This window comes from Anthonomus grandis, unplaced genomic scaffold (genome assembly GCF_022605725.1).
Source record: "Anthonomus grandis grandis unplaced genomic scaffold, icAntGran1.3 ctg00000289.1, whole genome shotgun sequence".
Taxonomy (NCBI): Eukaryota; Metazoa; Arthropoda; class Insecta; order Coleoptera; family Curculionidae; genus Anthonomus; species Anthonomus grandis.
Genome location: NW_026088446.1, coordinates 320,290 through 336,320, shown reverse-complemented (window position 1 = coordinate 336,320; position 16,031 = coordinate 320,290). Strand labels below are relative to the sequence as shown.

Here is a 16,031-nt window from a genome sequence, read left to right as displayed (position 1 = left end):
GGCCTTTTTGCATAAAAATGTATTACACCAAATGTTTGTCTTATTTTTATGCAAAGTTTACTCTGGGAAGTTTACACTTACTTATAGAACCTATAGAATTAAAAAAAAATATTATTTTGAATAATTTTCATTGTGTGAAGTGTAGATGTCATACCAGGGATTAGGATGTATGGGTGGGTATCTTTTTTGTCTAAACTATAAGACAACGGAAAATGATTCAATTAAAATTAACGAAAAATTAATGACCTGAGCAGATAGTTGTAGTTGGAACTTTTACATATTTATATATTTTTAGCAGAATTTTAGTACATATTTATCAGGTAAAATTTTATTATTAATTTAAGTTACTCACATTTTAAGAATCATTTAACTTTTGATTAATTTCCAGGATAACTAACGGTAAAGACGACATGTAGAACTTCTCATCGCTTTTTTATTTATATTATACCTTTAATACCATGGACGAAATAGCCGTTGAAGCTTGGAGCGAAAAAAACCTGACCGAGGATCAACGTTTAGAACTTACCGACGCAGACCTGCCAGATGCATTTTCTGAAGAAAGACACACAGAAAAAATTGAAGGCATCGACTGGAAGACGCAAACATGGAGAATGAAAGAAAGAATGAAAACAGTCAGTGTAGCATTGGTGCTCTGCCTTAATGTTGGCGTTGATCCCCCAGATATTGTAAAGACACAGCCTTGTGCCAGGTTGGAGTGTTGGATCGATCCTTTGAGTATTTCTGGTCAAAAGGCGTTGGAGAATATTGGTCAGGCGTTGCAGCTACAGTATGAAAGATGGCAGCCTAGAGCAAGGTAATATTGAAAATGAATATCCCTATCTTAATTTAAGCCCCAATTATAATTATAAAAGGAAGTAAAATGTTTGCTAGCGGTTTCCAATTTAAATAAATATAAGAAGTGCAGCAACTACACTAAAAAAAACTAAGAAATTTTAAAAGAAATTATGAAACTAAGCAAATCATTTTTATGTCAAAAAAGCAATTCTACGCATAAGTCGGTAAATAATTCTCATCTTTCCGTCCGAAGAAAACATGGATTGTCGCCAAAGTTATAAAAATAAAATGTACAAAAATTGTACTTTTTGTACCTGGGTTATTATCAACCTTTTTAGTAAATAACTTGGCTATCAGAATTACCAATTAGAATATTTTATGTATGAACGCTTACATACTACGTTTTTGCTCTAATCAATCAACGCAATTAATTCCATTTCAGATACAAACAAACCTTGGATCCCACAGCAGAAGATGTGAAAAAGCTCTGCCTTTCTCTAAGACGCAACGCCAAAGAAGAAAGAGTTCTCTTTCACTATAACGGTCATGGAGTTCCTAAACCCACCACAAACGGAGAAATTTGGGTTTTTAACCGCACTTACACTCAATATATTCCCTTGAGCATATACGATCTGCAATCCTGGATGGGAGCTCCTTCTATTTATGTTTATGATTGCCCCAATGCAGGCATTATTGTGGAGAGTTTTAAAACTTTCGCTGCGCAACATGAAAGTGAATATCAGCAGCAAATTTTGGCTTCTAATAACTCAAGATCTAGTCTTGCCTCACCTGTACCTTCATTTAAGGATTGTATTCAGTTGGGTGCGTGTGCAAGCTATCAATGTTTGCCAATGAATCCCGATTTGCCTGCCGATTTATTTACCTCTTGCCTTACAACTCCAATAAAAATCGCCCTGAGATGGTGTGTACTTAGACCCACAGCACAACTAATTCCAAATGTAACTTTGGACATGGTGGATAAAGTTCCAGGAAATATAACGGATAGAAAATCGATGTTTGGTGAATTAAACTGGATTTTTACAGCAATTACAGATACAATTGCTTGGAACGTCTTACCTCGAGACCTATTTCAAAAGCTTTTTAGACAAGATTTATTAGTTGCTAGCTTGTTCAGGAATTTCTTATTAGCAGAAAGAATAATGCGGGCATATGATTGTACTCCTATTTCATCACCGTCATTGCCCCCAACTTATCAACATCCTATGTGGGACTCTTGGGATTGGATGCTGGATTTATCTTTGGTACAGTTGCCTGGGATTCTTAAGGGTAGGTAATTAATTTTCTTGTTGATTGTGTTGATACAGTTGTTGTTTGATCAGACATAAGAGTTAATAACCTTTCTTAAAAAAATATTCGGGATATTTGACAGATGCTTTGAGTAGAATATTTTATAAAAGCATTGTGATACATTAGTAAACGTATTGGGCGAATAACTCGTTCAGGTTATTGAATAGCTAACCACAACAACTAAAATTAAGTAGTAATGAGTTATTTATTTTTTTTATGTATTTTTGTTGCAGGTACTAAACAGTATAAAAACCTTCCATTCTTTGAAGAACAACTCACTGCTTTTGAAGTCTGGTTGGCATTCGGATCAGAAAAACGTCGTCCTCCAGAACAACTCCCAATAGTCCTTCAGGTATTGTTAAGTCAAGTGCATAGGACTAGAGCTTTAGAACTTTTAGGAAAATTTCTGGATTTAGGGCCTTGGGCTGTAAACTTGGCCTTGTCAGTTGGAATCTTTCCTTATGTTTTAAAATTACTGCAGAGTTGCGCAAAAGAATTGAGACCATTATTGGTTTACATTTGGGCAAAGATTTTAGCTGTTGATAATACATGCCAAGCTGATTTAGTGAGGGAGCAAGGTCACAAGTATTTTTTGAGCATAGTCCAGGACCCTTCAATGACTTCTGAGACTAGAACACAAGCTACATTTGTCCTGACTTGCTTGGTTTCTAATTTTAAGGATGGACAAGAAGCCGCACTGCAAGGTTAGTTATTAACATAATTTTTATGACTCATAACAAAAATCGCTATTATAAAATACTGATCGTGTAATATCCTTTTTTTTCATTGGTAAAACAAAGTAAGAAGTTAATATCTCTGCAGCAAGCACTAATACCATAGTATAAAGGAAAAAGTAACTCTACTCCGAAACAAACTCATTAATTTAATTCAGCCAAAATCTTTATGCAGCAAGCGAAAGCTTCACGGGACGGAGATAAATGAACACATCAGAATATTTTCGATTCCTCGTCTAACGTAAACGGTCGGGCGGTTGGTTAGTAGGGAGTGTGTAGTGTGTAGATTTTGCCAGAAATGTATTAAGCAAAATTAAGTCTGACTGATTAAAAATAAATCCGTTGCATGCTACAATCGAAAAATTGGTTTTTATTAATTATTAAGCGATTATCTATTTTTTTTTTTTGATTGATTAACAAAGCATAAAGTTTGTGGTTATATTAATTATTAATTTTATTATTTTAAATTTTGATTAAATTAAAGTAAAAATTAAATTTCAAAGTAAAAAATTACTTTAAAAACAATGCTGTATTATTGAGCAGATGGGGAGTACGATAATAAAACAATATTTCATATTTTAGCTAAAAATTAAACGAAGGGATGAAGAGGTGGGAGGAGTACTATGTCGTTTTAGGGGTTTAACGATTTAGATATTTGAATTATTTTAAAGGTCAATTCACTGACAATTTTTTTATTTGTTTTCTTTGACATTTATGTTAGAAGGGCATATAAAAATACGTAGAACAATATACAAAAGGAATAACGCAGAAAATTACACGCAAAATCCTTAATAACTTTTTTCAACTGAGACTTGGTTTCTAAAATCTACGTAATACATGAAAAAGAAAATTTAATGACAAATACTTATATTTTGCTAGACGTATCTCCAAACAATAACTTTTCTGTTTTTATTTGGTACTTTTAAATTTCTATTTGCAAATTTTAAGCTATAATATATTCTTAATCTAGCATATAAATGGGATATATAATTCATTATAATCAAAATTCTCACATGGATGCTAAAAATTAATATTTTTAAATATTAAAACCAATTTTTTCACAATGTTCTTCAATACAAAGATTTTCAAAATTTTTTCTGAAAAGATATTTCCATATTTGTAATAAACTGAACAAAACTACTATGAGGCAGGTATGAGCTACCAAAAAGATTATCTTCCGAGTTTTTAAATGCTTTCTCATAAGTAAAAATTGAAGTTTCATCCAGTTTATTACATGTATTAGCCAGTGGCGGCTCGTGGAAAAAAAAGTAGGTGAAGATCTGCATGGCCCAGAAAACAGTATTATAGTTAGAGCTGACTTACCTAGTTTTTATAAATCAAGTCGATCCTTCGGTCGTTTAGGGAAGCGAATCGGTTAATAATATCCTCGTAAAACGGATGTTGCATTTGCATAAGTTCTTTTAATAGTTCTTTATGTAGTGAAATAATAGCCAAACTGGAAAGTCTTTCTTGTGAAATAGTATTTCTTGTAAATGTTTTTAGCTTTTTTATGTCAGTAGTATCATCAATTTGGAGGGAAAAAAAATTAGTATCCTTAATTTCAGATCTAATGTAGTCACTAATGTAATTTGAAATACATTCAATTATCTCATTTTGAATTGTTTTTGACTCCCCACTAAAAACATTTTTAATTTTGTTGTAGTGGTTTTTGGTTTCGACAGGGCTTACATCCATTAACAAATTTAATAACTCTTTAAAATTTCCCGTTTATTGAGTCAATTTTCTCGTCATGTCCGCGAAACGGCAACTCTTGTTTACTGAGATACAAAACTGCGTCGATAACTGTTTTCATACAAATTCTATTTAATCTAACATTTTCATTAAATTTTAATTTATATAAACGAGCATTTTCTTTTTAAGGCGTCGGCAATGGTGTTTTGACTATTTTCAAAGTTTCTGAACGTTAATTGGAATTTTAAATGCTCTCCAGAATCTGCATGTTTATGCAAGGACCTATTAATATTAATAAAAGCTGTGAAGCTATCCCTAGTCCATATAGATTGTTTGTTTGAAAATAGTAAACAGGGCCAGCAATATAATCTTTGCAGCACCGTGCTGCTACACAGCCAATTAAATTCGGTAAACCAAGAAGGCTTAAAATTAATATTATAAGACTTGCTTCTTTTCTTTGCTTCCTTTTTTAATTGTATGCTAAGAATATTGGTTGGTCGACCATATAACAGCACATCCCTTTTATCTTCATCCATCCACAAATAAACCACAAATAAACGCCCGACGCGACACCGCGAAAAACAACAGGTGAATATCAAACTGATTGATCTGCACCCGCCTCAGTTTCTTATGGCCGATTATGCTATGCCGCGCGAGGCTGACGTCACGTTGCCATGGCAACGGTCAAGGCGATCGCGGATATAATACGGGATCTTCACTTGGACATAAATTAGTATATTGGGGTTTTGCGGGTTGCGGCGCGGCACTGATTAATAGAATTTATTTGTTTATTGGATAAACTGATATATTATTTAATAAAAAAGTAATTTTGGTTCTTTTTCATTGTCTTAGATCAAAAAAGAATACTCATATGTTGTTTTTATTTTCTTATTTTATTTATATTTTCTGGTGCAGCTCACCTTCACCTACTTCACCTGACGAGCCGCCCCTGGTATTAGCAAATGTTTCACATATTTTACAGCAGGGTTTTGACAAACATTTTTTAATTAAATAACCGCGAATATATCTTTTAAAATTTATTTGTAAATTGTTGTCTCGGTAGTTGCTAGTTATATTTTGCACTGGTCTTCATAAGATTGAATTTGTACATTTTCTGTTTCTGGTAGGTCAAAAATTCTTAATAAAATTGTCGCTTTATCATCTTCACAATTTTCTGTTCCCTAGTGTATCATTTTTTAACAAGAAAGTTTTCGAAACGATCCTATGAACTGGATAGGCGTGGGATTAAAACAGTTGCCATTCTGTTGTCTTATGGTCCCAAAAAAAATTTGAAAACAATCCTGATTGAATCGTCTAGTCGATAGATATTTCACTTCTTCCGATCTTGCAATTTCTCCTAGTATTATTAAATTTTATTGTAGAAGTAATATTTGTTCCTTAAAAAATTAAAATTTTTAAAATTAATTTTTTTTACTTAATGAAGATTGAGAATTTTTAACTTATCGAAAAGTTCATAAAACTCTATTAGTAGTCAACGCCAATCAATCGCCAACTTCTAGAAGAAGAAAAATATTTTTGTGGATTATACGCATACAGTGTGGCAGACGGATCTGAAACACTTCGGCCTGAGGTAAGGGGAATGCAGTAGTGGAGACAACATGGCCGACTTCATTCATAAAATGGACAGTGGCGTGTGGTATTATGTGAAACTATTTAAATTCGATTTAAGGAAATTAATTTTAAAATTTATCAAAATAAATTTTCCTAATTAATTATTCATTTGTATGTTTTATGGTTTTAGAAATAAGTTCTTTTTTTTGGTATACAGGGTGTTCCACAATCAACGTCACAGGCTATAACTTTTTTATTTTCAACTATAAAAATTAAAAAAAAAATTAATAGCTATAGGACCACTACCCAAAATTACTTAAAAAAACTACCCCCAACCAATACATACCCCAAAAATGAATTTGTCGGGGGTAGTTTTTTTAAGTAATTTTGGGTAGTGATCCTATAGCTATTAAAAATATATTTAAAAAAAAATATACTTAAAAATAAAAAAGTTACAGCCTGTGACGTTGATTGTGGAACACCCTGTGTACAGGGTCGCACGCAAATATCTCTGTTTCTAAGCCGAATTTAAAAACAAAGTTTAAACAAAAGTTGTTAAGATCACAGGGGGCCACGTCACTGCAATAGTACGTGTATTTTGAAGGTCATTAAAAAAAACAAAACAAAAGTCAAACGTCGACTAAAATGAGCCACCTGGTATAGATTATAAAAAACGAACAGCATAAGCGTTTTGGCAATGATAAAAGTTCGGTTAAACTAGGAAGGGGAATTTTTATGTTTTTTTTATGCGAAATTTTCACTCATTTTGGTACTTCCGAAAAAGTAAGGTAATTTGAGAAAAATATAAGGTAAATAACTTACCTAATTTTTCGTTTACTGTTATTTATGTAAATGTTTTTTTTAAGTCTCACACACTTCACTTAAACATGTTATTTTCACTGGTGAAATAAGCGAGCTCGTTTTCTTTACCTTCATCCTCGTATTCACTATCGTCTTCACTACTACTGCCATTAGTGTCACTGTTCTCATTTCCTATTGTGATGACAAGGGGCTCGATTTCTTCCATGATTTGGTCAGTTTCCCAGAATTTATCCTCCACAGTTCTGACGTGCTGGCCAAATTTCTGCCAATCATTTTCGGAAATCGAGGATATAGAATCCTCAGTAACCTCCTTTAAGGTTGTAATGTTAAAATTACCAGTAGTATTCTGATTTCTTATTAAAAATTTGAGTCTTGCCTAAGCTAATTCAATTGGGTTTAACTCGCATAAATAAGGCGGTGTTCTTAATGAAGTATGCCCATGGGACCTTATAATCCGATCTACTATATAATTTTTTTGGTCACCAGGTGGTTTGTGGCGTAAAACCAAATCGAAGAGATCAAATTTTCTGGCACTTGCATCGTGACTTATACCTATAACATAATAGTATATCTAATACATAATAATATACAGGATAAACCTTATTCCAGCCCATTTTTTTCAGCCATTTTCTTAAAAAAAAAAAATTTTGCCAATCGATATTAGACTGCAAGGGACAAATTTATTTGGTATTTTTAACCCATTAACTATAACCCCACGCAGGGGTGACTATCAACCCCAAAATCTTAAATGGTAAGGGTATCACTCGACACCCCTTCCTAGAGTTAGAGTTAAGGGATTGAAAATACTAAATAAATTTGTTCTTCTGAAGTCAAAAAACGATCATCAAAAATTTTTTTTAAAAGAAAATATCTGAAGAAACTGGGGTGGAAAGTTTTCATTAGCTCACCGTGTATGTAGGTATCATGTAGGTACATTTATATATTTAAAATTTAAAATTTATCAGTTCAAAAGGCTTAATTAAGTTGTTATAGCTACCTTTCTTAGTTAACCAGGCGATTATATCTCTTTTTAAAGAGGATTTTGTTGGGGTTTTATCCTCCTGCACCGAATGATAAAGAGCATTGTCTAACACTATTACCGAATTGGCAGGTATATTTGGGAGACGTTTTTCTGTGAGCTATCTAGTAAAATTTTCGCTATTATTTGGCCATGGTAATCACCTGTGGCCAATCCGGCTTTAAATATTAAACAGGCATTGTCCACTTGGAACCTGCATGAACAATTATTAGCCGACCGGGTCCGTGCCCGTGAAAAAATATATGACTGTAACATATACACACTGTTTTGTATTGTATGCTTACCCGTTGAACTAATATTTTTTAAAACACCAGTAACCGTATCGCTCTGCCAACATTTCTTGAACGTCACATCGTTATCCACCCAAGTTTCGTCCAAGTAAATAATGTTTCGGCCTTCTTCACGATATTTTCGTATTTCGCGAAGATATTTGTATCTCCAGGAAAGAATATTGGGCCTCTCCATTAAGATTTTCCTCTTATTTTTACACTTACGCCAAAAAAAGCTATTTGAGTTTAATAAAAGCCGAAGCGTTTCCCTGGAATAAGAAAAATTTGCCTCTTCTTTTAATTTTCTTAACAACTTTCTAGTTGTCGGAACCACTGTATATTCCAGGTAAAATCTGGTGATACAATGCCTAACTATTTGAAAATGAAAACTGTCATCTTTTTCGACGACAGTTTTCCGTGGCCGTTTTTTCCCTGGACTGGCTAACATTTCATCAGGGTTATTTTGTCGCCTTTCTTCATCTTTTTTGTGAATTTTTCTCACAGATGATACGGAGACTCCGGTATAAAGGGAAACGCGATCAAGCTTACGCTTAAGAGGCAATTTCATCGAATTATTTGCAGCTTCTTCATCGCAAATCCTAATAACAACATTTTGAATGCATAGTTGGTATACAAAAAGCAATAAAATATAATATAAACTACTTACTGTTTTTTTAAGAGGCACAATGTATTTCACTTTTTTTTAAATAAATTATTATAACCTACCTGTAAACGTTTTCTATCACTTCCCTCGTTTGACTATGAAGGACCTTACCCTCAGTGCATTTATTCATTATAATAAATCTTATTATTCGTATATATGTAGACAATAATAAAACAAACTAAAAAATTAAATATTAGGTATTTCATGTAAGTAATAAAACAGTAAAACTCCAAACCTACGAAAATTACACTACCTACTTATAGGTATACACAACACTAATATCAGTTGTTTTATTAATAGCCACAAATAAAACAAAATAATAAATGACATATAAAATAAACGGAATCCAAAAATCAACGATAAAACCTACGCCACTGTCCACCCTTCAATAGTGATCAATGTTTTGAAACGACAGCAAGCATTGTAAACATGTGACAAAGACGCTGTCCAATGAACTGTCGAAATAATTCATAACAAAAACACGTGCGGCGAGGAAAACCAATCACAAGCGTTCAGGTTCATAATGGCTGACCCCTATTATACAAGAAGTAGAGGAGTAGAAGTAGGAATGTAAAGGTGGAACGTAATGTTGCCAGATTTACTAAACATGATCCATTTTTTGGACAAACATTTAATTGTACCATATTTAATGGTAAAACAATTGCGTATTAAAGCCAAAATGGAATAACTATTTAGATTATAATTCTTAACATTTTACCCTCTATATCTTGTGATTGTAAAAAATCTTATATTGCATATTATTAGAAAGTAAGTCCCGCACAATTACGTTTCGAGGTTAAACGTGACAACGTCGAATATTTTGGCCCACATTCCTGCCGCTGTTTCAGATCCACTTGCCAGACTGTACACGTCCATTCATACATGTTCCGGAACATTCGCCAACTTTCCATGTGTGCCCAGAAATGTCGTCCGCTGCTCGCTCCACCGAGATGATACACCGATATATCGCGGCGGTTAAAATCGTGACAGTATAAAGATGTCTATTCCATAAATTATTGTTTAGGTGTACAGAGTGTCCCATTTTGGGATAGTGCGTTGAAACAAAATTTTCATAGCCCTTTTAATTTTTAAGATACAGTTGATTTTTGGAATGTTGCATTATAGAATGCGGATGAACAAAGGATTCGTGTTCCACTCAATTTGCTTTTAAACTAGATTTTAATATCTCGAAAAGCAGTTGCCTGCTTTCTGGATATCTAACGAGCAAAAACTTATAATGATAATAGAAATTTTTATAGCCATGGCAAAGCTAGTTCACTTATCTTTGGAAATATAGTTTCTAAGCTTCTTCAGAACTTGCATTACTCTACAGTGTGTTTCAGAACTATGGGATCAAACTTCTGAGGGTTGTTCAGTGCAACAGAAGAATCCATTTGAGTATAGAAACCCATGTCCGAAAATGCGTCACTACGCCACTACGGCCCTAAGACGCGTTAAAATTTATAAAAAACATTAATTACCTAAATAGGATCTGCTGCATTTATTTTTACCTTTTGTACATGATACCATAACAATAATTGTTTAAAATCAACGCTTATCAATGTCAATTCTCAATGTCATGTTTAAAAATTTTATAGCTTACAATTTTTAAACATTTATTGCTAATGGAAAACTTTACCAATCAAAAATTGGCGGATATGCATTTGGCATACGGAGCAACAAACTACAATGCACGAGCAGCATCGCGGTTGTATCATGAACGTTATCCCGAACGACAGCATCCTGGATACAAAAAGTTTATTGTGGTTCATCGGCGGCTCGCTGAGACAGGCATGTTTAAGACCCAGATGCATGATACTGGTGTTACTCGAACCGTAAGAACGGTCGAATTTGAAGAAGAGGTGCTTCAGCGAGTTGCCGATGAACCATCAAATAGCACACGTGACGTCGCTAACAATATGAATATGAGTAACGCTTCTGTCTGGCGGGTATTACACGAGCAACAACTCCATCCTTACCACTTCCAGAAAGTTCAAGGTATGACTGCAGCCGATTATCATCCTAGAGTTCAATTTTGTCGATGGCTTCTGGTCACATCATTGCACAACCAAATTTTTTATGATATGTTTTGTGGACCGATGAAGCCTCTTTCACAAGAGACGGTATTTTTAATAGTAGGAATAGCCACTATTGGGACGAAGAAAATCCTTATGCAATTTTTCCATTTTGGTGGAGCAGTTTCTTGGCCTCCTAGGTCACCCGATTTAACGTCGCTCGATTTTTTTTTGTGGGGACATGTAAAGTCTTTAGTCTAGGAAACTCCAGTAGAATCAGAGCTAGACTTAATTGGACGAATAACAACAGCATTTGAAATCGTTCAAAACGAGGATCAAATTTCTACTGTAGTCCGCCGAAATCATGTGCGGTGTTTAAATCGGTGTATTGAGGTTGGAGGAAGACATTTTGAACAATTGTTGTGATAGTATCATATACAAAAGGTAAAAATAAATGCATCAGATCTTATTTAGGTAATTAACATTTTTCTAAATTTAAACGCGTCTTAGGGCCGTAGTGGCGTAATGACACATTTCCGGACATGGGTTCCTATACTCAAATGGATTCTACTGTTGCACTGAACAACCCCTAGAAGTTTGATCCTATTTTTTGTCATTTTTATACGCTGCCATTTTTCGAAGAACGATAAATGTCAATAAATAAAATTGATATGATGATAAATATCATAAAAATAGTAAAAGAACGGAAATAAACTGGTTCTAAAAATAGACCAAAAGTCGATCGAAAAACCGATAATATACAAAAATATGTGAAATTTATATTCGTATCTTGTCGTATTAAATTATATATTTCATTTTAGAAAACTGTCATTTATTTGCGTGTTTATGAGAAAAAGCATGTTATTGCATTTGCATACTATTATATATTTTTGAAACAGTAAAAAAATGATAAATGTTATAGTCTTAGAACATTGAATGCCTAGAGTAAGCCTAGCTGCAAACCATAGGAGTGGTGTTCATCATTTCTCAGACAATGATCAGATCGATTTCCCAAATTTCAACAATATATATTTTTCTTAATCCACTGAATATTTTTGTAATGTATTGTATTGTGTAACAGCTAAAAAATGTACTCTTTCAAATTTTCTTTTATTTGCTTACTAATAATATATACTTTGATACTAATCAACAAACTTTTCAGAAAAAAATATTCTTAACAAAAAAGATAATAAAAAAAGCAACTTGGCAAGGTAGAATACCTTATACTAACATGTTTACTAGGCTCCAATGTTGCCACTTTGTGTCTTTTTTCTAGATATTTTTGTATGTGTGTGAAGCTAGCTTCCGATTGGTGTCGCGCAACCAAAATCAAGAACGCAGCGTGTGTAGTTTGCCAACAACCTATGTATATTCCGCGCCCGCTGTTATTTATTGCCAGATCTCCTATAATTCCCAACAACTTAGAGGCAACCATCTCAAATCCGTTTAGATAATTTTTATATATTTTAAACCACCATCAATCGATTTAGTTATTCATTGTGAGTATTTGGACATAAAATTTGGCTTCTATCTTGGTCAGGGCCTTTCAGGTGGTTATCAGTTTCTCCGATGGTAATTATTTCAAATTTATTAAATGCAAAGATAATCAGATTGAAAACAAAATAGGAGGAATGAGCCGAATCGAATAAGAAATATTTTGACTAATTTTCAACTCATTCTGATGTGAGGTGTTCTTTTCTTGTATTTTTTTAAGATGCGAAAAGTAACCAATCATGAGAACAAGTTAGACGTCGGAAAACCGGCAACTAAGCATACTACGCCGCTTTAAAAGAACATTGAAACCATATAGGGCCAATTTAATAAATAATACAACTAAACGAACAATACAACATTTTAAATTTAGAACATCTAAATCTTACAATTTTTCTATTAATTAAAATTATTTAATATATTTTTTTTTAATTAAAAAAAATATTCTCAGAATCTGAGGTAACCTATTTCATTCCGAAGAGAAATTCTCGTTTGTCAAGAATTGGCTTCGTGTTTCTTGTGCTCATCACTTTTTACCTACATCCGAGATATCTAAATAATTCTTTAATTTCCCCTTAAACTAATTGTCAATTTTCGTTTTTCTTTCTGTTTCAGGTTCACTAGTGACAATTTGTCTAGAACAACTTGGAGATCCAAACCCACAACTACGTCGTTGGGTCGCTATATGTCTGGGCCGGCTCTGGGATAATTATGAAAGCGCTCGATGGACCGGTGTTCGGGATACAGCTCACGAAAAACTTTACACTTTGTTGAAAGACTCTTGTCCAGAAGTTAGAGCCGCCGCAGTGTACGCCTTAGGAACATTCATTAATGCTGTTTACCGGCGATCCGAACACGCTAATACCATTGATCATGCTATCGGAATGACTCTAGTTAACTATGCTGGAAATGATGCAAGCGCTTTGGTGAGAAAAGAGCTTGTAGGCGCATTGCAATGGCTGGTTCTGGCTTTTGATGTTTCTTTTGCCGCTGTCGCTAGAACTCTGCAAGAAGGACATCTTACTTCGGAAAATCAATCTTGCAACACTTTGCCAAGAATCACAAGCAGAGACAGATTAATACATCAAGAACAAGGAACATTTAGAAGGATTCCATCTAGTCCGACGATTAACAATATGACAAGCCCTTCGAATATTAATAGCTGCTATAGCGGGAGTTTAGGGACTCTTCCCGGGTTAGGATACGGATCGGTTTATATGAAAATTTGGATGGCTTTATGTCAGCTGGAGAATGATCCATATCCTGAGGTATCCCAAATGTGTTTGACGGTCACTGGACATATAAGAGCCTTAGTTAAAGAGCAACGGGAATTGGAGAATAAGACGTCGAGTATTAGTTTACCTCCTAGTCCCAATCGGGGATTTTTGTCTGGGGAGAGTCCGCCCACAATGTATCAAAGCGGAGATTTTCAAACCAAGCTTACCAGGTCAGCTGTGGCCAATAGAACAAAGAAAAAGAAGATATCTGTAGACGAGAGCGATCAGAAATCCCAGCACAGACAACCTTTAGTGACGACCAACTTTGTAGCATGGTCTGCTAAACTATTTACTAAAAAAACAAAAAAAAGTGTAGATAAGCAATCGCAACCTTATTACGAACGTGAGTGGAGATTGACAAGGAACACCAATATTAGAGCTGAAGCGATAGAAGAGCAAAATCGAGCTATAAATAGTCGATTAGAGTCTCAGTTGTATCAGACAAGAACTCCAGTGCCTCCGACCCTTCTACAACTGCATCCTTTTGAACAGCATATTGCTGTGGCAGGCAGCGACTCGTTCGCTATCTGGGATTGGGGTACGGGAGCAACTGTTTACCATAATAAGATTGCGAGCAAATCAGGACAAAGCCCTAGGGTGACATCATTAGAATGGATTAATGGACATGATTTGGGTTTACTTCTTGTGGCAGCTGATGATGGAAGTCTTAGGATTTGGAAACCAGAATCCCAGGATGCTAAACTAATAGCAGCTTGGCAGGCCTTTAGTAGTTTTAAAGCTAGACAAACGGGTATGATAGTCGCTTGGGAACAGTGGACACAAACCGTGATAACGACCGGTGATACTAGAGTGTTAAGATTGTGGGACGTAGAAAAAGAATTAAAAGTTATTGACATACAGACAGGGACTGATGCTTCTGTAACCTGTTTGGATTCGTCGTACGCGGGGCCGAGTTTGGATGTGACTCCACTAGCGTATAAAAGGCGAAAATCTACTGTGATAGATAACGCGGATAGTGACGATCGCAAATTGAATCCCCGAATGGGTTATGCTGTAGCAGGGTGTGCGGATGGCTCGGTAAGACTTTTCGATCGTCGGTGTTCACCTCAAGACGCACGAGTGAATGTGTGGATGGAGCATAGCGGCCCTGTACTTTCTGTGCAACTAAAAGACAATCTTGTGATTAGCGGTAGCAGCGACGGCGACGTAAAATTATACGATATACGAAAAAATGACTCGCTACATACAAATAGTGTTATTCAAAATTATGGAATGTCCTGTATGTCGATCCACCGGAGTGCCAACATTTACGCTTGTGGCTCAGCAAATCAGTTTATCAGCATTAACACACTTAAAGGTAATGCACTAAATACTATAAGATTCTACGAGGGATTTATGGGACCTAAAATTGGCCCTGTCAGCTGTCTTAACTTTCACCCTCATAGAGTTCTTTTAGCTGCTGGTACTACTGATTGCTATGTGAGTATTTACAGTTTGGAGCGACGGTGACGAAGTGACTTGCAGCCCTAGGGACACATTCCGGGGGCTTGTATCAGAAGTCTATTTTCTGGAGGCATTTGATTATAATTATTTGTGCGATGCTATTGTAAACCGTTCGAAAATGTAATGTTGAAAAAGGGAAACATCCCAATAATAGTTTATCAATATATACTTTTAAAATAATCTATTGACATATAACTTTTATGCAAGTTCCACCAAAAGTTTAATGTTTAGGTTCAACCCACGCAGATATTATTATCTTTCAAGATTATGTTTTTAGTTTTTATCTTACAATAAATTATCTCTTTAAGATATATAGGTATCTGATATACACACAACCAAACTTATAAGGAATCACCTTGTATTAATACGAAATATTTTAGTAAGATATTTTTTGTTGCAAGCAATAAAAAAGTACAAGTATTTACTCTCAAGGACAGGCAGATTAATAATAAATAATAATGTTTTACCTAGCAGTGTCGATTTTACTGTTTCACTTGCAAGTCGCATCAAATTTATAATTTATTTATTTTTGAAAACTAAACAAGAATGCCATACATTGGGCTATCGGAAGTTCAGAGGGGAAGAATTATTGCTCTGGCAGAACAAGGCATGTCACAAAGGCAGATAGCTAGAACGGTGGGGGTTACACAAGGTGTTGTTTCAAAAACATATTCAAGATTTGTGGAATTGGGAACCTTAAAAAACAGACCAAGAAGTCGTGAAAGAGCAACTACTGAAGGGCAGGATCGCTTTTTAGCTCAAATAGCAAGAAGAAATCCCACAACATCTCATCCAGAGCTTCAAAGGCAACTTTTACAAGCTACGGGTGTGAGTGTTTCTGTCGAAACTATTAGAAGAAGACTTCGCGCTCGGGAATTATTTAGCAGAA

At 34.7% G+C, this 16,031-nt stretch overlaps 1 protein-coding gene across 1 annotated transcript; it reads left to right on the top strand.

The window, feature by feature from the left end:
• The first annotated feature begins 368 nt into the window (after positions 1–368).
• LOC126749540 (regulatory-associated protein of mTOR) lies at positions 369–15,322 on the top strand. The gene is made up of 4 exons (XM_050459258.1): positions 369–814; positions 1,238–2,082; positions 2,337–2,807; positions 13,017–15,322. Exons 1-4 carry the CDS (start codon positions 459–461, stop codon positions 15,146–15,148), a joined length of 3,804 nt encoding a protein of 1,267 aa, XP_050315215.1. The 5' UTR covers positions 369–458; the 3' UTR covers positions 15,149–15,322.
• The last annotated feature ends 709 nt before the right edge of the window (positions 15,323–16,031 follow it).

Coding starts and splice junctions, on each gene's coding strand:
- LOC126749540 (XM_050459258.1), top strand. CDS start 459: ATGGACGAAATAGCCGTTGAAGCTTGGAGCGAAAAAAACCTGACCGAG. Junction 815..1,237: donor AGATGGCAGCCTAGAGCAAG/GTAATATTGAAA, acceptor ATTCCATTTCAG/ATACAAACAAACCTTGGATC. Junction 2,083..2,336: donor GTTGCCTGGGATTCTTAAGG/GTAGGTAATTAA, acceptor TTTTTGTTGCAG/GTACTAAACAGTATAAAAAC.